This window comes from Gavia stellata, chromosome 17 (assembly GCF_030936135.1).
Source record: "Gavia stellata isolate bGavSte3 chromosome 17, bGavSte3.hap2, whole genome shotgun sequence".
NCBI classification, from domain to species: domain Eukaryota; kingdom Metazoa; phylum Chordata; class Aves; order Gaviiformes; family Gaviidae; genus Gavia; species Gavia stellata.
In genome coordinates this window covers 5749458-5772149 of record NC_082610.1, presented here as the reverse complement: position 1 = coordinate 5772149, position 22692 = coordinate 5749458, and the positions used below count along the sequence as shown (strand labels likewise).

Sequence of the window (22692 nt, the reverse complement as noted above, 5' to 3'; positions counted from 1 at the left end):
TTCCAAAATATGATTTTGCTAAATATTTGCTTACAGTATTGGATGGCCCATTTTGTTAAAGACCATTAAACAGAAATGTTTGAGATAAACAGAAGAATTGCTTCTGCATGTAAAGAAAAAAGGATATATTCTCTTTGCATCAGAGAAAAACAAATTGATTCTAATTCTAGTTATGAAAATTGGACGAACTACCGCATTTGAAATTACACCCCTTCCTGTAGGTGAGCCAACATACCGCTATGCCACACGTAGACTGGGAACTGAAATCACAGTTAACAATGAGGAGATTATAGAAAAGTTTTGACAGGAACTTCTTTTGCATTCAACACTAGTTCTTGGATTAGCCCTTGTTCAAGCAAAGCGTCCCCTGCAGCCAATTTGAAGGTACAGCTGTGAGAGGAATGAAGCTATAGTCTGCTTTGGATCACAACTGTACAATTCCCAAAACAACCCCGCTCATTTCATTGCAGTTTTTCCACATTCTTATCAGAACCTTGTTCTGAGTCTATAAACCTGTATCTGATGTAAGAAGTAAAAGTTTTTTTCATTGCCACCAAATAAAGGGATAACTATCAAAGCAAGGGAATGTATTTCCTCTTGATCCTTTTAAAAAGTGGTTACTAAAGAGAGTGACAGCAGCCCAGGATGCCTTTTCCCCAGGCAGACAAAATAGCCATAACCACAGCATGTAGCCCGGGAGGTTACTTTGTGTTTTGATGTAGGAATCTGTTTGGCTCTTGTTTTTAAGCAAAGCCAGTCTTGGCCACAATGCAACATGTACAAAATAGGCGTCAGGGAATCGCAATACCCATGTCAGTCAGTGTCACTCATGCATTTCATCATAGTTTTGAATTGATTAGAATATCACTTTCTGTTGTAAAAATAATTACAATGATTTCTTATGCCTAACAAGGCTGAAGAGAACACAGAATTGTGGAAATGTAGAACACGTGCCAGGTTAACATGGATCTGAACTGCTTTTGCCAACCACAGGGCACAGGACTAGATTGCCCTACACTCTTTATTCAGTTTTGTATCAAATTAAGATAACCAAGGATTCTCTACTTGTGGCTAGTTTACTGCTTTAGCTGTGGGAGAGGGAATAAACAAGCTTTATTTCCTTACTCAGCAGTTTGAGTAAATCATAAAGTAAGGAAGACTGGCAGTGGCCCGTTTCCTTAGCCACAGGTCCGGCCAGGTCCAGCTGCCATGCCGGGAATAAACCATTTCCACAAAAAACAAAGAAAGAAGTCACCCTCCCCTTTCAGCAAGCGGAGAAAGAGGAGAGCCGAAAGCCTTCCCTGATGGAGAGTTATGACTAAATCTCCATTCTTGCAGCTTGGAAAGCACGACCGTCTTCCACCCCTTGCTGAGGGCAGATGTCAAGCGGCAGCTCAGCACGAGAGCTCTGCCAGGCTGACCAGCTCCAGGCACGTGGGCTTGCACCAGGCATCCGGGCAACCCAGCGTCCTCGACAATGGCAGTCTCTCCCTTCTCCATAACGGAGTGCTGATTAATAATGGCTAACAATAACCTGTCTGCTTAGTTCCAATTCAGTTTCCAAGCTTTCAAGATTAGTTTTCAAATTCTCCTTTCAGCTAGTGACAGTGCTGGTAGTTGTGCGCTTCTCTGAGCTCCCCTGCTGTTACCTCTGGGGAGCAGCTAACCTTTTATGCTGCCTTTACTCTCTGTATTTCAGAACACTGACAAAGGCTGATGATTTTGCCAGAGACCTTTTGGTAATCATAATACACTGCTACTCTCTTTATTCTGTAAGCATCTGTGTTTTATCTACAACCTCATTAGTTCCATGCCTTTCAAAAAACATTTTTATCCCTATACTGCAGTGACACAAAGCCTCTTAAGCTACAACATTTCACTTGCATCTTTGCAGCTCTACAGTGGCATTGAGAAATACATAGAAAATTGAGAAATATATAGAAAGCAACTTATTTTCTTTCAGTGGCTAACAACATGTAGCATCTTATTAGTGCCTCTCCCTCCCCCCGCCTTCCTCACTGAATCAGTTCTACGTGCTTCATAAGCATCAGTGGTACGAACACAAAATTGTTCTTACCAAAGGAAACGCTGACACACAAGGGAATCGCTGTGAAGGGTGACTCAAGTTTCCACAGCGCCCCAAAGCCAATGTGGACAGAAATCAGACTCTGCAGAAACCAAACCACCAAAGCAGTCCCACCATCAGGAACACACTTCACCTTGGCACACCCCCCTCTTCCCAGTGCTGTGCTTATCCCCCAGGCTTTTTTCACACAGGGAATGGAGGGTTGCCTTAATTAGAGGACAGACTCAAAAGCCCAGCTATAGCCAGGCTTAGTTTTTTCATGGGAGAGAGAAACAGCTCCCCGCCCCCATCACTTTTCTACCAGTCTTGCATATTAAATCCAGAAGAGTTCAGGAAGATGCCTGCAGAAGAGACATCAAATGTGCTTAAGGTACTGTATTAATTTATAGTTTTGAGAATTTGTTTTTGTAAACTTTATATTTACTCGGATGAGCGAGGATGGTTTGAAGAAATTGGGTCTGATGAAACACTGAAATAATCCCCTGTGCTTCAATAATGGCACTTTGCTTCATGATATAACTGAAGTAATATAATTCCTTATATTCCATAGTACCCTACTCTACAAATAACCTTACTTTATGAACTTTGAAGTTAAGTAAGGTATTTAATTTCCTTTGCACCTGATTTTAAGTTGAACTATTTTCAAGATGGGTTCTATGTGTTTCAGCCACTGCACAAAATATATCCATCTGACCTTTCCTAAAATAACCATAACAAAAGAAAAGTCAAAAGAAAACATATTATTTAAAATCTGAAATGCTGATTTGTCTCCTAGATAAAACGAGTAGGATCACTTCAAACTTTGAGTAAGAAGTATAGGGAATGATTTAGTTCCACTCTGCCCTTTTCTTCACTGAAAACTGAGCAGGGTTTGCCATTATTCAGGTCAAGCAGGGCCAGCTCTCCATGCAACTGCATGACAACGAGAGAGTCCTGCAGCAGGTTTGAGAAGCAGTCTGGTGCATTGGAAGCTATCACGATTTATAAAAATATGTTTCAATAACATATTTCAATAAACACTGAAGACTTTATGTCCTGTCTGGGATATGACAGCGGGGGGGCTCTCCCTGTTTTCCCTGTTCTATAGACAAGAATTTGACTCTTGAAACAAGGCAGCTACTGGAGTGAAATTAAATGCAAATGTTAATTCGCAGAGGAAAAAACTGGAAAGTGAGGAAGATATAAAGGAAGAGTCATAGCAACAAACAGTGCCAGGCTTAGTTTAAAATATCTATGTACTAGTTAATCATTTTGTATATTTTCATACACTAATAAGAACATTCAACATAAGAAACAAGTGCAATGAGAAATGGCAAATAAAACAAATTACAAACAATCTAAAATGGGAATACTAATAGATATAATTCTGCAAAGGCAGACCAGATGTCTTCACATATATTAAACTGTTTATTCTATTGACTGGAAATCCTTTCATAAGCCAGCCAGTTCCCCAAGATTACAATAAAAGCTTGATAGATATTCAGTGGAGTTGTACAATTCAGCTTCTGAAGGGAGGAGTTTTAGGGAGCTTCAGGCTACTTGAAGTAAGAAATATAGCAACTAACAAGAACATATTCCCATTTGAGCCCAAAACAGCAGTGTACTTTGCAGGTTCTGCTCACTCCAAAGTCTTGATTTTCCCTTCTGCTATAGTATCACAATACAGAAATTAAGAGGCTTTCAGCTTCTTGCAACTTCAAAACAACCCTCCCCTTTTGTCCCCCCCAAACCCTTTAACGCTTCTCTGGCTTAACAGCATTAAGACATGGGGACTGATAGGCCACTTGTCATGCTCTATGTTCAGCTTTTCACAGTGGCCAAGATCTCATTTTACTTAGACTTACGCAAGGGCCAATAGTGTTCTGCTGTGTCTAAGGACAGCTTTACCAGCGTTATGAATGCATCAGGTCAAAGTGGCCATAAAAGACCAACCATTTCTCGGCTTGGCGCATTTCTAAAATTCTTCTAATTTCAGTGACAGCACTCCTCTTTAACTAGTGAAAGCGAAGAAAGCGGAGTCAAATGTTCTTTTAACTTGATTACCACACTCAGAAAAGAACTGATAATTTCCAGGGCGAAAACCAAAAAAAACCTGATCTAAGTATTAACTCTAAAGTAGATCTACTTATAATATGCCTGGCTTCTCCAAAGGTGCAGAGAGAGCTGCACTGCTCGAGTGAGAGAGCTGCCAATACAGTCAAGCTGGGATGAGGAGGAGAAAGCTGGCCTTCACCCTTCTTCACTTGAGGAAATTAAGTGCCTGCTGCCAGGTCCTCTAACCTTTGACTCGTGCTCAGGCCTTCCTTCTCACCCAGTTAATTCATGTGTATTCCAAGTAAAGCAAAACACCACCAAAAGGAAGATGGCTGACTAGAGTACTTGTCCTGAGAGACGCATGTGAAAGAGAACAGTTTTCAACATTTCCAGTAAGCGTGCTGATCGCCCGCACATTCTGTTAAAGGGTAACGCCAGACCCTCATCGAGGCACGCTCCGAGCGGCTCTGGCCCACGGGGTGACGTGGGCGAAGCTCAGCAGCGTTAGCCATTATTCAACCGTGTCTGTGGTTGTGCAAAATAAGAGAAAAGATGACTTCCCAGAATTTTCCCATCACAGCTTCAGTGCCCAAAGCAGAGCTTACCTTTTTGCCTCAGCACCTTGGGCTTAGGCTAGTATTTTTGCCAACACCGCTGACACTGCAATACTGGGTTTCTGACATGAGCCCAAGGAATTAAAGGACTCCTGAAACCCAGACCAGCTGGATCTCACCTTGCAGGAACAAACGGAGCATCTGTCCTCCCTCAGGGTCCACACCTGCCCGTTCCGCTTGAAGCCGCCTTCGTGGGGACAGTCTCCAGTGCAAGATGGTCCAGACGGACAAAGACAATCAAACCCTCCTGCCAGGTTCACACAGGCTGAATCGTTCCAACAGGTGTGGGTCTTTAAGGCACACTCATCGATATCTGCAAAACAGCAGATTTATAATGCTTTGGACATTTTTTCCACAGGGCAAATTTTATTTCTGTATTAAGTAATTATTGCTTATCTGCCTTGCTGGTGGAAGAGGGTGCCTTCTTTCTGATATCTTCCATATTTACTTGCTAGACATTAAACACTGGTGGGTTTTTTTTTTTTTTGGTTATTCTTCAGCATTTGTTTTGTTTCCACCAAGAATTCTTAAACTATCTCCAGCAGGCTTAATTGTAAATGCTGAGACTTACATACCTAGCAGAACTGTATATCAATGATGAACTTGAACCTTCAGACGAGGATGTATAGTGACTTCCCAGTGACTGGGAACTAGAGAACAATCAGCGTGACTTTCTGTCAATTAGACCACTCTCTGTTCTGGGTTTTACACCAAAATAGAAGTGCACTATTCTTCATAAGTGCCTAGCATGATCAACGTTTCCCATACTAAAAGCAGTCAATTGCATCCTTTTCCCATTGCTAGAATAAGGTATAGGTGAAGGGGGGGGCGGGAGGGGGGGCGGGGAGAAAGGAAAAAAAAGAAAAGGAAAGAAAGAAATAAATCAAAGGCACTTTATATGGGAAAAGTCTTAGAACAAAGCTATGCAGGAAAAGTATGATTTAGCAATGACACAAAGAAATAAGTAACAAAAGAAAATCATTACACACTAGAGAAAAGTGAATTACAGTATCCCATTAAAATTGCTTTTGGAGGATAAAATATAATTATGGAATATTAATTTATCTAGGGATTCTTTTTCTTGCAGCAAAAGCCATGAAACTTTTAAGCACATTGTGAAAAACAGATATTTCTTTCAGAAAATAACTTTGGACTGTTCTTAAACAATATATTGACCGATTGTTCAGATAAAATACCAGTAAACTGGTGGGTCTCTCTTGTTCCAACAAGAACAATGAAAACTGTAAGCAGCAGCGGGAGGAAGACTGAAGAAGTAAAATCCTTTAGAAGTATATGATGGTTTCTATCATGAAAATTCCATAACGCTATTATATTAATTCAGAAAGTACACGGAAGAATCCTCACACTTACCATTTAAAATTACCTAATTGCTAGCATGAAATTTATAACTGTTCAACATTACTCAAGAGTACTTTTAATTCCTTTCTAAAACAACAAATTTAAAAATGCAATAGAATTTACAAAGAAAATTACCTACAGTCTAACTTAGGTGGGATGTGATGGCTAGTTGCCCTGCTTCTTGGACGACTGCCATGGGTTCACAGGTCATCTCCTCAGAAAACCAGAATTTTATAAGATGTTAAAAATTCTCTTAATCTGCTGAAGGAAATTCTCAATAACAATTAAACCTCTAAATTCCCGCTGAGCTGGTTAGTAAAATTCCTGATTTCAATTCTCAAATAGTCCAGGAACAAGTGGAAATGCGGCAGTGCCCTTGGATTTGATCAAATGCAAAATCAGCCTGCACAACTGAGTCAGGGGCCCGGGCCGCCAGAAAATGGCTCTTCCTCTTTCTGCTTCTAGACCCGAAGGGAAGCTGGAGGCAATTACACTGCAGAAGGGCTTCACTCCTGGGCTAACCTGTAGGCCAGTCCTTTGTCAGAGATGCTCCCAGCAGCCTGATAGCACGATTCAATTGCTCGTGGCTCAGACTTCCCTAAAAATTGCGTATTTTGCTGCCCTGACAGTCTTAATTGTCAAAAAATAACATGATTGCTCTAATGCATAGCTTCACACTACTGAGTACTTGAAAGGTCCGCTCTCGGTGGTGTAAAAGGTGCTGCACTAAGAGAAATGAAAACTTGTCGTTCATTGTTTAACAAGTGCCAGGGTATCACAGGAGGTGAAAACCATGAAGAGTGACATGAAGAGAGCTATGAATGAACTGATATGAAATGAATTACACCCAAACAGCTACTGTAAGACTTAAAATATTCTTAAAAATATCCTATTTTCCTTTCAATAGACTTTGACTTGTATTTTGTGTTGAAGAGGAAGGTATAAATGAAGCATTCACTTTGTCTTTGGTGATTTCACCAAGCATCATTAATATTCTCTTCCCCACCATATTAAGGGCTCCTTGAATAGCATACATGAAGGATGTAGCAGAATCACAGTGCAGATGACAAGGGTAGCTTTCACAGCTCAAAACTAAAAGGATTTCACCGATGAATATAAAGCCATGTTGCCTCCAGAGCTCCATGTAATTGCTTTACTTATGACACAGAAGTCAAATTCTGTTTCCATGTAATTTAACAGATTTATGGAAAGCCAGATGTTAGCAATTATAGAAACTAACATTATTCATATTCTCAGTAGCACAGACCTGTTCACACTGCGCAAACCCAACTTAATCTGTTATACATATCCAAAAGGGAAGAACACCCTATTTACATACTGCTACTGCTGTTCTCCGTTTAGCACACATAAAAAGGATGCTCCCATTAAGAGCGGCCCAAACTGGTAAATGGGACATTCTTGACAAAGAAACCAATCAAGCAAATCTGAGTAACATAGCGCGAACATAAATTCCTAATTGCTACTCAGTTTGCTAATTTTTTTCGTTCTTTATGCAAATGATGATTTCTTATTATTTTATGGCATTCATTACTTAAAAGTTTTAGTCATTAATCAAATATAAAAGGCTTGGACACTGCACTCATTTCCAGCTGAGCTTTTAATAGAGCTAATTTTCTGAGAACATCCCTTTGGCATTTTTTTCTTGTTGCTGATTGCATTTCTGAAAGTCAGAACAAACAGCCAATGTTCCCAGTAACTTGAGGAAAGGAAGTTGTAAGCATAACATGTTTTTGTCCCTTTCACTCTTTCAGCCTCAAGCCAGACTGGGGGGTGGGGAAGGAAAAAACCCCAGGCAAATGCTCCCATATTGTTAGCTCAGGAAAGCATTTCGGTTTAATGGAGATCAAATGGACTTGTACTCAGCACTGGTGAGGCCGCACCTCAAATCCTGTGTTCAGTTTTGGGCCCCTCACTCCAAGAAGGACATTGAGGTGCTGGAGCGCGTCCAGAGAAGGGCGACGAAGCTGGTGAGGGGTCTGGAGCACAAGTCTGATGAGGAGTGGCTGAGGGAGCTGGGGTTGTTCAGTCTGGAGAAGAGGAGGCTGAGGGGAGACCTCATCGCTCTCTCCAACTACCTGAAAGGGGGTTGTGGGGAGGTGGGTGTTGGTCTCTTCTCCCAAGTGATGAGTGACAGGACAAGAGGAAATGGCCTCAAGTTGTGCCAGGGGAGGTTCAGGCTGGATATTAGGAAAAATGTCTTTCCTGAGCGAGTGGTGAAGCACTGGAAGAGGCTGCCCAGGGAGGTGGTGGAGTCACCATCACTGGAGGTGTTCAAAAACCGTGTGGACGTGGCACTGCGGGGCATGGTTTAGCAGGCATGGTGGAGTTGGGTTGATGGTTGGACTTGATGATCTTATAGGTCTTTTCCAACCTTAATGATTCTGTGATATTGACATGAGATCAGAGTGTAGATGGCTGTGCAAAACACTGAAGAAAGTACTCCTATTTAGTGTGAAATGTCTCTTAACAACTGGAATCAATGTGTCTACTTAGGTGTTGAAAAATTAGCCTAGTTTAAAATTCTGAACACGTTCAAAACAATCTAATGAATATGAAAATTGTATGACAAGACTCTTGCATAGAGATTATTTTTGTATTATTCAAATCCTCACTCAGCTCGAATTCCCCACCCTCCCCTCAGGTTTTGTTTGTTTTTCTGCAACTGCTCTCAGAAGATGCAGGCCCAAAACCAGAACCTTTAACGATGGGCAAGGCAAAACTGTACACAAATCTTATTTCCTATTATAACAACACTAGGTAGGAAGAAGATGAAATATTCATTTATAAATGAAGCAACTCTTAAGAACAATGGACAAGTACATATGTGAAATAGCAAGGAGACTCCATAGTCTTTCCCTATATTTAACACAAGAACAAGATGTCTATCTTGACTTTTGGGGGAATTAGTTCTTCCATGCATACTGTCAGCCTGTGAAAACAACCTCACTTTCACACCTGGAATAGGACTTTGCAATCTTATTCATTATATTGAGATAATCTGTGGCATAAACTACTAATTAACACAAGTAAAAGTGGCAAAGCTTTACTTCCCTGCTCCACGCAGGTCCTTTTCAAGGAAAAGAGGATATAGTGGAAATCACCATAATCAGAAACTATCTAGCCGTATGATATTTTCTATCAACAACATACAGCCAACAGCAAAATGACTGTTGCCGAGACATGCCACCTCAAACATTGCACAGGACTATCATAAATCTGATCAAGACCTTCACTCTTCAAACACTCTCAATCTGTGTTTTTTCCAACAAATGTACAGCAACAAGTACCTGATCATACGTATTTTAGCTGCAACGCAACTAGTCGCATTTCGTGGATGGAAAAAGAAAGAAAACAAACCACCCAAGATGTTATTTCCCAATATACTCTCAAAGTACACAAAGATAGCTTGGTAATGCGGGCAGACAAGAAATCAGAATCAAAATGGAATAGAATAATCCCATGAGATGCAATTTCCTTTGCCATCCTTTTTGGCTGTAACGAGAAGTAATTTGCCTCAGATATTATGAGAGGTCCCACAGCCACTGTATTTGAATGGGGTAAGAAGACAAGCATGACTGTACATATCAACACAAGTTCATTAACTTGGTTTCACTGAAATTTTAAACCAATCCCTAGCTACTTCATTTCTTAGTTTTCAAGGCTATTCAGGTTTTAATGGTATGACTTTTCTATAGCACCTTAATAAATGTGTGCAAGCAAGTCATGCAGTGTGGTGCTCTGTAATATCATGATAAGCTGTTGCAGAAGAAAGAACCCTGCTAATGTGCTAATTTTAACTGTTATGGTACATTAAACCATTACAGTATAATGTTACCGTGAAAAATGTATGCTGGGCTCCCAAACCAATGTATATACAAGTTAACTAAACACTGTTTTGACATATCATTTTTCACAGGCAACTTCTCACTTAATGTATTTGCCTTCTTTCTAAATCAAAGTGATTTGGACCCCTCTTTGGAAAAAAAAAAAAAAAATCACTAAACAGATTCATTTTTAGTTAGAAAACATTTTATGATAGTACTTTTATTCTATAGAGACATAATAGTCTATTAAAGAACACTGCATAGTAAATTAGATTCTGAATATAGGATTTACTAATGCTGTCTAGAAATACAGAAATGACTAAACACAATTACCTTGAAGACATGTAACGCCTCTTTCTCTCAGAAGACAAGAATTGGAATTTACTAAATGGAAAGTAAGCCAGATAATTTTTATTCTGCAGGATAAAATCCACAGACTCTGATATTATGAGCTTTAAGAAATCCTATGAGCAGAACAGAAGTCATAAAACAGCAGGTTCTAGAGTTAGTCTTGGGTACTCTGTACCATCAGCAAACCTTACTGTCTACATACCACTTCTCCAACTATAGATAGAAAAGCAATTCTCAGGCATACAGGAAGATTTTCAAAGGATGAGTGTAGCTTTTTGTTTGACACAGAAAGGGGGCAAAATAAGCAAAGAACAAACCTCCTTTTCTCTTACTTTCTAATCTAGGCAACAGACAATGCTGCAGCATACTATGGAGTGTATGAAAGCTTCAGGAATTGATTTTAAACCCATTCAGACTTGACCCTCAAGCATTGCTGCACCCAACTTTTGCGAGAGCCTAACACACGCGGAGTTTTCTCTCACAAGCTGCTGACTCCTACCTTTTTCCAGCTTTCATTTCCCCACAGCTACTCTAACCCTGCAGCGAGGTCTACCTACGCAAATATTCAGGATGAAATACATGGTGAATCCTGTGGTTTTTCGGTAGGGGGAGGATCCGTGTTCAGCTTCCATACAAAATTTGCACTGATTCTTAAAGAAAATAAAAAAATAACCAACAACTGACAGGGACTGCTGCCTTGGTTGGTCTTCCTTCTGTGCTTGCAAGTCACCAAGTAGAGACTCAGAAACACAAAACACCATGAAAAAAATGGAATCGGGAATTCTGCACTCCAGGGTCTGAACAGCTCTCTACAGACCGGAAGCACCTCACTTAAAGAGAGACAGAGATTAAATAGTATAATTTAATTTGCTTTTATTTTTCTGCTGTAGATAGGAGCAAGCTTTGTGGGACATTATTAACTTCCCAGAATACAACATTTCTTTGCCAGTTTTTTCCCTTCTTTTGGGAATCTTAAAGGTTATCACTGAAAATTCAGCAGTGAGGGTTTATTCAACGATTACCTTATGAGGTAGCAGTATTTGGCAGCAGGTACTTATTGCAGGGAAAAAACAATGTATGCCAGTTGCTTCAATATGGTATCAGTAGATACCCCAGTTAATACTGTGATATGTATCATACGACAACTCAGTTCTCTGTAAAGTATTTTTGTTTGTTTACCTTAAAGCATAGCAAAGCTCCTATTAAAAAAAAGAAAAAGAAAAAAAACCAAACAACCTAGCAACTGTAGCCTACATGTTTTAATTGCCAAGCAAACTCTGGTAGCAACTTGGTATAGCAATTGTCTTTTGTCTGCAAGCAGTATTCTTAATAACATATTGTGAAAGGCCAGTGCCTCATAAAACCGCTACTGCTGGAAATTAAATTACATTCTCTTAATTTCAGCCTGCTCACCATCACCTTATGAAGCTGACATCTTTCATAAAAGCATGTCTATGGAAATATATTCCCTTTTCAAAGCTGCCTTCCGTTGATATTTTGAGCAATAAAAGAATTTTGCCAAGCTTGAAGTGGCCTGGCTAAGCCATACATCCTTATTACCCAAGCTCTGGTGCAGTATTATGACCCTCCCCTGCCACCTCCATTGCTTTACACATTTGTCCCTTGCCAGGGGACAAACTCCACCGTTTTCTCACAGTCAACGAGAATAAAGCTTTTAGAAGCACTGAGGTATCACAACCCTTCTCGAATAGATGTTATTTTTTTAAATGTTCTGCCAGCACTGCAGAGACACTGCAAGCAATGACTCAGCTCCAAGACCACCTACATCTAAGCGGAGGGAAAGGGGGTTAACCAACAGATACACAAACGCATCCAGCAAAAGCAACCGGCTGCCTGGGCTTTGGGCAACCTGTCAGAGCTGAGTGCCCCCTCCAACTGCCTTATGATTTTCACGTGTTGTTATTATTTTGTGAGGGAGGGTTTAATCTTGTCTTACTTATGTGCTTAGCCTAGTTATTTTTCTCCAAGTTTTGTCCTTCAGGGACGAAGGGGAAGCGTTTCTAAACATTCCAGAGGGCAATGGCCCAAACCCACCTCAGGTACACGCTAGGATGTCAGTATACAGAATGCTGTTGCTAAGCAGATGAACCCTCTTATCTGAAACAGAGTGAATGACTCTGGCCCTGACTCTAAATACTCCACCAAACAAACAAGCTCTGTAACGTGATAAAAGTCAACGTTCAAGAAACTGAGTTTTAGCTAGAACGTGTAGTGTTACCTATCTGTCATTTTAACCAATTCTTAGTTGCACTTTAAAATAAACATCCTGGTTTGAAATTTCTTTTTCAATATGGGTTAGCAGAATCTTTCAATTCATTTTTAACTGGTTAACCAGCATAATGCAATAAAACAAACTGGTTTATTCTCTTCCTCACTGGTACCCTGCAACAGATGGTTCAGAAAAGCTATTTAGTTAAAATAACCCCGCTAATTTCACATTCTGTTTACAATTTGCATATGGCAAGATGAGCACCTCACCTTACGCACCTCCAGCATGCTGCGCAGGTCAAAACGAGGGCAGTTTGCTTCCACGAAAACTCATCCCTTCAATCTCCACAGAATACAGAACATTTTGGGCTCCTTTTTGCTGTGAGGTAGCCAAGTGCCCTTCCTTTTAATAGCAATGCAATGCAAGCAACGCTGACCTTTTCAGCAACTGAGCCTAGCTATGGGCCCTTCGACACCAGGCTTGTCTAGGCACCTGTCTTCTCCCGAGACCAGCCTGAGCCGTAGGTGTTCTTCGTCTCAAAGCAGCTCCGTAAGGCCAGCCTGAAAAGGGATGGGGTTCCCCGTGCAAGCAGTACAGGTAGGCATCAGGAGTGCTACAAATGCCCCTTATCCCCAGTTGCCTCAGGGCTTTTAGAAGGTTATGTCATGTTGCTTTGACTTCTCACAAAGCAAGTATTTTCAACAGTTCTCTATCTTTCCTTTTACAGTATTTAAATAAACCAGAGGAGAACTCTTAACATTCGGGACTCTCTTCAGAAATACATGATTTTCACGTGGTGTTTTATTTCTAGGCACAAAATGCTGTAAAATTTTGCCTTTTTTTTTTTTTTTTTTTTTTTTTTAAACACAGCCACCCCAATGAAGCTCACTGCTTTGGTTTTATTGAGCTCCCCATCAGCTTAGGACAGTGTGTAAAAAAGCTAATATAGCTGGACAACCGACAAAATATTGGTTTTGAAAACAGTTATTGTTCCTCTGCATTTTTAAATCACAATGCTATCTTATCCCAAGGAGTTCTAATAGCTAAAATTTGTTAAAGGTTGGAATGTTTGTTACAAGTAAATTTATATATTTTTATTGCAAGTTTTTATTTCAATTTTTACTTTAATTGTACACTTTAAATCTTAGAAAGAGCCTTTTGCACTTCTGGACATGACCTATGAAATTTACAGTGTTAAAAAAAGTCTTTCACAGAAGGAACAGAAAAGTTTTTACAGAAAATTCATAGACCTGAGTAGAGATGAAGTAACAGAAATTCCAAAGAAAGGACATAGAACTATGAGAAGTTGATCTGTATCCCTATAGAAGTTAAAAGGGGATCCTTTCTAAACAGTTCTGAACTCATCTGATAAAATATCATATAGAAATTATGTCTAAGGCTTCCAAGAATAAGTAAACAGGCGGAAAAACCATAAGGCAGAGGTACGCCACAATAACCATCTTTACTATGATTTTATTACCGCTTACTTGCTGCAGCGGCACACAAAGTCTTACGGGCAAGTCAAGGGCACCCGGACTGCAAGAACTAGCACTAAATCCTCATGGAGCCTCGTCCTTTGTCCTCTCATAGAAACAACCGACAAACTCCCTTGCACCCTTTAAAAGTTCCTCTCTGTTCATGCTCTTAGGGCTTTATTCTGCAAACGTGGTGTGTACAGTGATTGATGCTATTCCCATAATTCTAAAAATAAAATTATGAAGAAGCCAAACAATGCAAAACAAACAAATCAAAGCAACACAGACATACCCCAAACGTGTTCTCGTATCGCTCTGCTGAAATGTGAAAATGGAAAACCAGCTCTTCCCCTTTTGTGGCCTATTATGCTCCCCAGAAAGCCTACTTTCTCTTCAGGTTTTACAGCAACTTATTATGATAAATGGCAAAGCGCAGTAAGTCACACTTTGGAGCTCTGACTGCCTCCCCCCTGTAATAACTATTCCAAAATGTGACGCGTCTTGAACTAGCACCCACGCTGCGTGGCTGGGGATGCTGAGAAACACAGACACGCTCGCTTGCATTCTCATTTTAGCCTTAAACACAGTAACTGCTCAGGACAGTGTCTCAATAGTCACTTTATAACACCATGCAGAAGGAGGAAAAAAAGCTCTATGCTGATCATTGCTTACCAACACAGGACTCCCCGGAAAGAGAATAGCTTCCATTGTCATGGAAACCGCTTCTGCACTCACAGTGGTACCACCCTGGGAGGTTAACACAGCGTGAATGGTTGTGACACTCAATGATCCCCTCTGCACACTCATCAATATCTGCCTCAGAGAAAAACACAAGCCAGCCAGGAAATTAATTTCCTTTGACACCAACGCTTTAGTTTTTTTTTTTTTAATGTTGTTGTTTTTTCTTTTCTTTTTTTTTTAAAGTCTTCCTTTTAATAGATGGATCAAGGTTTATTAAGGTTCCAAACAACAGACACTTACAACATGACTCACGTAACAACAATAGAAAAGACCAATAAACCAATAATACATCATAGAATTTGATACGTACAAGACATTCATTTACACCACAATTTGTTTAAAAGGCAAAGCAAACATGCAGATTTTTTTGTTCTTTGTTTGGTTTGGGTGTTTTTTCTTTTTTAAAAAAAACTCAGAAATTACATTTGTCTGTGCATATAAAGCATTGCAGAGCAGGTTCTCTTTTCACCAAAAAGGCAGTTGCAGCAATATTCCTGCTTTACAAACTGCATGTCCCAGGAGACCTTGGAAAGAAAAAGCATTTAAGCATTTTCTTCAGGATTTGTGTTTCTAGTGTTCAGCTGTGATATTAGCGCCTATCTGGCACTTAAGGTGCTCAGAGCAATTTGCAAACAATAGTTAATGTCTTTTGTTTATATGATCAAAATAAATACCTACTATATGTATAACAGTGTGTGACAAACAAAAAAAGCAGTCCATGTTTCACCTGGAATAAAACATTTAGCTGGAAAAGAGCGAGGCAAATGACAGCAAGTCTGTAGCAATGGAAAGGTACAGCAAGACGAAAACCCTCCTGAGTTGAAATCAATGTGCTGGTTTTATAAAGGAGTTTTTAAAAGTTCTGTAACATGGTTAATAAAGACCTCATAATTGCTAGTAACCTTGATTAATCACGGCTGGCACCTGGCTGCTTCTCCCCTTTGAGCATTTTTCAGCACATTTTGTATGGTTGTAATTAAAATTAGCAAATTAATTATATGTTAACCTTGCGGTAATTTAAGAAGCTATTATATTTTCATTCCTCTGTTTAGCTCAAGCTATTTTACTTATTTTGTTTAAATCGTGGACAGTTTTCAGCAGGCTACCTTATCAATTAAAATGAGTCTCAAATTATTCACAAATATTAGCCATTTTCACCCATTGAGATTTTTTTCTTGGCAATTGGCACATTTAAAATATGCATCAAATTGTGTACACCAAACACGCAAATTTGGGGGAAACAGGTTCTGAAACTGCATTTAGCTCTTCAAGCATCCAAGTACAAATGTCTCACTATCCTGATGCAAGACTGAGTTAAGGTTATTAAGTAACCACAGAGTGTAGCTTTTATCTCAATTTGCAAAGTACGTACACCAATACAGTTTCATGGACGGCAGTGGAGTCATGTTGATGTATGTTGAAATTGATTTGAATGAAGTATCCTTCAATACAATTCCATTTTCTTACATCTTGCAAGCAATACCATAGAGAAGTTCGATTTTTCCTCATTTAAGTAACAATATTTATTCTTGTTGAAATATGGCCGAGAAACCTAAACAAATGCCTTTTTCCAGTTTTGTGTTCGCCCTCGCTCAAGAATGAAGCACGTTATCTACATAACAGGGTTATAACCACTATTTATTTCTAGCTTGATTCAGCTTCCATCTAACAATAAAGTCAATTCTTTTATGCTTTAAGATCTGTCACTGCTGCCACCTTTTCTGTACTTTTTATTTTGTAGAAGCTAATTTTAGTGTTAAAACACTGCACAAATCTAGCTGTCCATCAACGATGAGTGCTGCTTGCAAACTCAGACACTTTCAATTCATTACAGCAAATGGAATTTATAACCATGATCTTTTCACATGTCATGGCTGATGGAACAAGTTTAATCCTATTTGGAAAGTGAATGACTTTGCTATTGCAGGTCAATTGCAAATGAATCCTCCTTCTTGCTTTCTTCTCTTTCCCAGTGTTGAATCGGAGAATGTTCCTGTTTAAAGATTGCTTCCTCGGGTCAGTCCTGTACTGGACCTCTAGCCATTCAATTTTACATTTTTAATTTACAAAAATCAATAGAGTTTTCCTAAAGTTCATTTCTAAACTTGAGCCCTTTTGAAAGTGTATTTGATTTAGGCTCATGGTGCAGGATACTAATTGACTGGCAGATTACTTTTCAGAAAGCCTGTCCGCCAGGATACCAAAACTAAGCAGCATTTTACTTAATGGAAGAAGAGCGTCAGTGTATGAGTCGCTCTAGATTATGTCAGAAAAGTAAAATAATACATAGAACTATTTCAGGACTAGATGACTCTATTGTGGCAGTACCATACCTGTCAATAGCTTTTGTCCACTGATGTTTAGGGAGACACAAACAAATTTCTTAAGCCAGCAGAGCTGGGAGAACGGGACTCGCTTTCAGTTGTATAGGTTCTTCCTTTACTTCCTCGATCTCCTTAAACCACGGGAGTTACACCAGCACTGCCCTACCCGTGCCAGGGACAGAGGCCAAGGGAAAAGGAGGTGCCGTGCGGGCTGCTTTGGGAAAATCTGTCGCAAAAGACACCATGGATGCAGAAGCAACTAGTAAAAAAGTCCTTCATGCTCTGCTCCCTACCACTACCCCTCTTCTCCCAGAGCCCTTTCCAGCTTACGGGAGGTGCCCTGCTCCTGTTCTCTTCAGGCTAAACTCAGCACTCCTCCCTGCTCCTCAGCCCAGCCTTCTCCTGCGTGTTCTGGAGCCGGGCTGGGCTGACGGTGCGGGGAGGGGAACGGGGAAAGCAACCCTTCCCCTGCTTCTGCAGCAAGGTAGCATTCCTCAGCAACACGCCCTTAGCAGCTCCATGTAATACAATATGCATGAAGAGCGGTATAAACAGGGAAAACCATTAGCGGCTTCTCCATTTGTCTAATATACTGCAGCTTCTTATTCCTGTGCTTAAAATGATGTACATAAAGAGGAAAAGGGGAGAAAATGTTATGATTAGGTCTGTAAGCTTCTCCTGTGGTCTTATGCATTATTTGTAGCAGATATATAAACATATCTCTGCAGGTATAGGAAAATATTATGGATTTGTTTTAGAAATTCAGAATTACTTAAGATGCCAAGAGGGAACTGCAAATAACAGCTTTATAAAATGGTGTGTCATATACCGTGACATTACTTAGTTCACCTAATGGCTTATTTCCGTCTGGACATACTATGGCTTTTGAAAACACCTTTTTGAGGACTTTTTCTGCATAGGAAGATGTTGCTATACATAAAGGCCAGGTCAGGGAATTAGAATCAATTCACCTGTCTTCATCTTTTCTTCTCCATCTTTAGATGCTAGCACTATATTTGCATACTTGCCTCAGGATAAATATCTCTCTATCAAAGTCGGGTTTTGCTACAGAATTTGAGCTATGTATGTACTATTTTTGTGCGTGTGTGTTTTGTGTGTGCAGATGCTTACCGGAATATGCTACATATACTTTCTTCATAAAGTTACGTCAAGCTAAAATGAAAGTGTATACCTCTGACCTGAGAGTGAAAACAGTACAAAAATTATAATCATTCTTCAAAGGAGCACAGGAAAACCTGTCCAGAAATTCTGTAATGACACAGGCCAGAGGAAACAACGGGTGGACATTTTTTGGCTGTGTTCCCACGCTTTAGGTCTTGCCTGCCCTCGGTGCTCCTGGCAGCAGACGGCTCTCAGGGCTCCAGGCTCTGCCTTCTCGCAGCAACCCGCCATGGGTGGAGCAGCCCAAGCCTTTAAATGCACATCTTCACCTTGTCATCCCACACGGCTAAGCCACGCCCACAGAAGTCAGTGAAAACACATTCACCAACTCACAGATTTCTATGGGCTTTCTGTATCTCTGCATTTACAGCTGGATAGTCTAAAACAGAGTGCTTGTGAGAAACGGCAAATTTAGTATTTCCTCGGGAACTGAAAATTTCCCATCACCTTAATTTGCTTCTGCAGTCTTCGGCTAAATATCTGCACTACCTTTGCATGAAGTGTAATATTTTTCATTTCTTGCTGTAATTCAACATAAGACATCGGTGCTCTCACCCCTGTGGAACTATTTTTGCAGGTTTTTCATTCAAGCCTTCTTACAGCGTCTATGTAAAAGGAGATCCTGGACAAACCGTTCCATTGCCTGCTTTTACCCCACTCAGTTATTTAACTGTCATTAGTACAGAATTGTTAATGGATCTGGCAACGCTCCACTGTAATGGCTTTGCCAAAGCTCAAAAATGGCACATTTTTGTATCGTAGAATAAAGGCACCAGTTGGTTTTGAATAAGCTCTTGTAGGATGTTAACACTGTCCTTTAAGGACAGGTCTGTAATTTTTACTTTTACCAGCCCAGCTTCTTGCACTATTCATAATGGTATTTATGCAGACAAGATAAATAGGATAATTTACCTCAAAATAAAACACAATGGCTTCAGAACCCAGTGGAAAAGTAAAATTAAAATAATTCAATCTTTTCTAATACCTCATCACATCTAAGTCACTGTGTGATAATACTGAAAGGAAAACTGTTCAGTGTCATGTAACAGCTAGCAATCTACAGTTTCAATGAGACAGAAGAGTTTTATTCTAAAAGTGTCTGTTCATCAAACTCTTACTGTGCTCTTTTTCATGCAAAAAATGTAAGATCCTTATCTTTAGCTCTCTGTTGATCAGAAGACGTAAAAGCAGGAAAAGAATGTACTAACAAGAAAGGATCACACAGGTCTCCAGCTTCCCGAATTGAAATCGTACCCTCACAGTTAACACCAGAGCATTACAGCTTTGTTTTCCACCTTCGAGTATTTTCCTTCAACATAAAAACACCAGAAGAACTCACTCAGCCAATCGAGGCATAAGTTCTATGTAAAACGCAGCCTCTTCTCATCTCCTACTCTCGCATGAGCCTCGCTTCCACGAGACAGAGATAGCAAGAAAGGGATGTCACTGCCAGCACTATGCAAACAACTTCCCAGCTGCAAAGGAGTTGTTCAGCTACTTCAAATAAGCCCTGAAAGCAAAGACAACTACTATGGATGAGCAGAGATGAAAAATTCTCTCTCTCTCTCTAAAAAAATAAAAAATAAAAATCTCCCACCTGCCTACCTTTACGCCAAATTCAGTTGATGTAAGCAAATAATAACTCTACTGTTTTACATAAGCTTATATAAAGGCTGAATTTTATCCTTTATTATTAACTGTTATATTGGCTATACTATTAAATCTCAACATTAGCTTTGACAGTTCACTACAGTTATCAAGACGGGCCCGTGTTTATTTTTAAACGTATGCCACACAAAGCAGAAATACATCGACAACAGCCACCCTTAAAGACTGCTAGATTTTCCCAGTGCAAAGTAAAGGAGGCTACAACACACCGACCTTGTCACAGGTTTACAACCCAGAGTGCCTGGAATACCAACGATACAGCAACGGTGCAGCAATTTAGCTATTAAACAAATGGTAACTTAGAAGAACACAGATAACTGTGCAATTTAGTTACATTTGAATAATGACTCACGGCTGTCGCTCAAACTCTTAGGGCCAGTTCATTCGTAAGACTACAGAGATACTAAAAATGAGAAAGGGCAGGAAAGACATCTGTCTGAGCCCTATCTATTGACAATTTTCAATCATCAATTTCTTGTCTCACAGCTTTAAGTGTCTCAGGTGATACGGATTCCCCCTCCCTCTGACTGAAGCCAGTAGCAGGCTTTGGAATAGTTGCTCAGAAAATTTTTCCTTGACATTTAGCGTCCTTTTAATTACTTTCATTTTAACTCATTAGGAGATTTGGGGCAAACAATCAGCACCAAATAACATATCTCTCTCTCCTCAGCAGTCACGGCTGTTTTCACAGACTAATTTTAATTGCATTATATTTATATTGGCCTTTGCAGTTCCCTCTCAGGCAGGAATAGTTGTGCCTGAATAAATGGTACAGGCTTTGGTCCATTTTTCTATTTTGAGGACACAGCAGTAAACCATAAAACTTTAAATTTGTTGAGCTAGTGAATACAACTCAAATTCATGAATAATCAAACCGACGCAGCAGTTTAATGGCACTAAATGGCTTTCAGGGATGAAAGGTGTGCTCACCAGTCATTATAATTAAAGAACAGCTGTAATATGCTTTATTGTGTGATTGCCGTTATCAAGATTTTTAATCATCTGAAACTCATGCGCAAATTTAGAATGATGAGTTTAACAATAATAAATGAAATTAAATTGGTGTCAGAATAATAAAACAGACTGGTTGTACCAGCAGTTTTTTTAAGATTAATTCTTTTAATATATAACATGTAGTTTACTGGAATTCATTTTTAATACACACTCCAAGATGACGTCTTTATCAGTTTAGTGCATGCATCTCTCACTCTCTCATATTCGCCTATTTGTATGCTAAATATGCAGCACACTTGGAGTATGCAACCTAAAGGTCCTGGATGGTCCAAATAAATGTCACTTCACAACACTGAAGTTGAAACAAGAGGGGTTTTTTCTCATATTTAAAGACTGCTGGGTGATGCAGGAGATAAGAATTGCAGCCAGGCTGCTCAGTGGAAAGCATGGCAGGAATGTACTAGGCAGGGTGAAGAACTACTTCATATTTAGCATTGCATTTGAGTTTCCGTCGCAAACAGGATTTTAATTATCACTCTACAAGCCAGAAACAGACCGACTTCACAATGAGTAGGTTAAGTTTCAAACTGAGGCAGAGACTTTCTGTCAAATTTGAGGCCTATGGTCAACATAACTTTCCAATTACATCATCCTGAAAACAGCAGTGCTGTTAGCCCAATGTTTATTGTATTTGGGCTTTTCCCGTGTCTTGTAAGGATACTGCCATGGTGCTGGATGCAGCTGGCTTGGAGGGAGGTGCAGGGAACACATAGTTCAAAAGGGCCTGCTTTCAAACTCCAACCATTGCTGGACTGATGCCTCACAACTTCAGGACAAAAGTTTAGCTCCCTGCCCACCTTGTACCTGCTGACAATATCCTACAGTTCTCCAGGAATGCTCCTCTCACACTCTTATGACATCATGGTCTTCCTAAACATACCAGAGCACTTGTCAGGACCCTGAATTTATTCTTTTTCTACCTACTTAGGTAGAAATAGTGCGTGAGCTCCGTGCTGAGGTTACCCACGTAACTCAATCTGGTAGCATTTCTGGACAGAAAGTCAACTGCAGACCACTAGTACAGTGGTATTTAATTTGTTTATAATATTTTCTGCAGTAGAATAGAGAGATATCATGTGCAATTTACAGGTGAGATAACTAAGGCAGAGAGATACAGTGAATTGCCCAAAGTTGCCCAAACCAATTTGCAAGAAGCTCCTCAATTTTGTAATTCCAGTCCACTGTCCTGTCATTTAGGTCACCATTTCTCTATTCCCTGTAAAGATGTTCTCAAATAACCAGATAGAGGCAAGGCCAACCTTCACTCCCCTCATGAACATGAGCTTTATTTTTTGAAGAACGTTCAGTATCTTCATCCCTGATTATTAATTCAATTAAACTGTGATACTGCAGTTGTATCTGCATATATTATACATGAGCAGCTATTCAGAATATCAGATACACATACTAGAATAAAATGAGAGAAAAAGATCAACAGGAGAGGTCTATTGTGTCAATAGGCTGTAATCAATGAAGCCCTCAACACACAGGTATACTTTTACACAGCTAGGATTATGTAGATTTGAGAAAAAAGAAGTTCAAATCCATCCTTAACAGCACGGTATTTTTATGCACAAAGCTGCTTTAAGCCAGTTCAGACCATAACTGCTGTAAATTCAGATTAATTTAATTTACAATGACTGGTAAGATCATACTAAAAGCATTACAGATTGCAGAATTACATTTCAGAAAATCTGCGTGGCAAAATACACTAAATACCTGATAAAAAGATTCATATATTGACCAGAATAAAAAGAATATTTTTGACA

General features: G+C 39.7%; 1 protein-coding gene across 1 annotated transcript in view; it reads right to left on the bottom strand.

The window, feature by feature from the left end:
• NELL1 (neural EGFL like 1) overlaps positions 1–22692 on the bottom strand; it is a 299127-nt gene that overhangs the window by 4112 nt on the left and 272323 nt on the right. The window contains exons 16-17 of the mRNA XM_059825833.1: positions 14667–14807; positions 4854–5047 (exon numbers count right to left, since the gene is read on the bottom strand). Coding sequence (XP_059681816.1) covers positions 4854–5047; positions 14667–14807 — 335 coding nt within the window. The remainder of the gene's footprint in view (positions 1–4853; positions 5048–14666; positions 14808–22692) is intronic.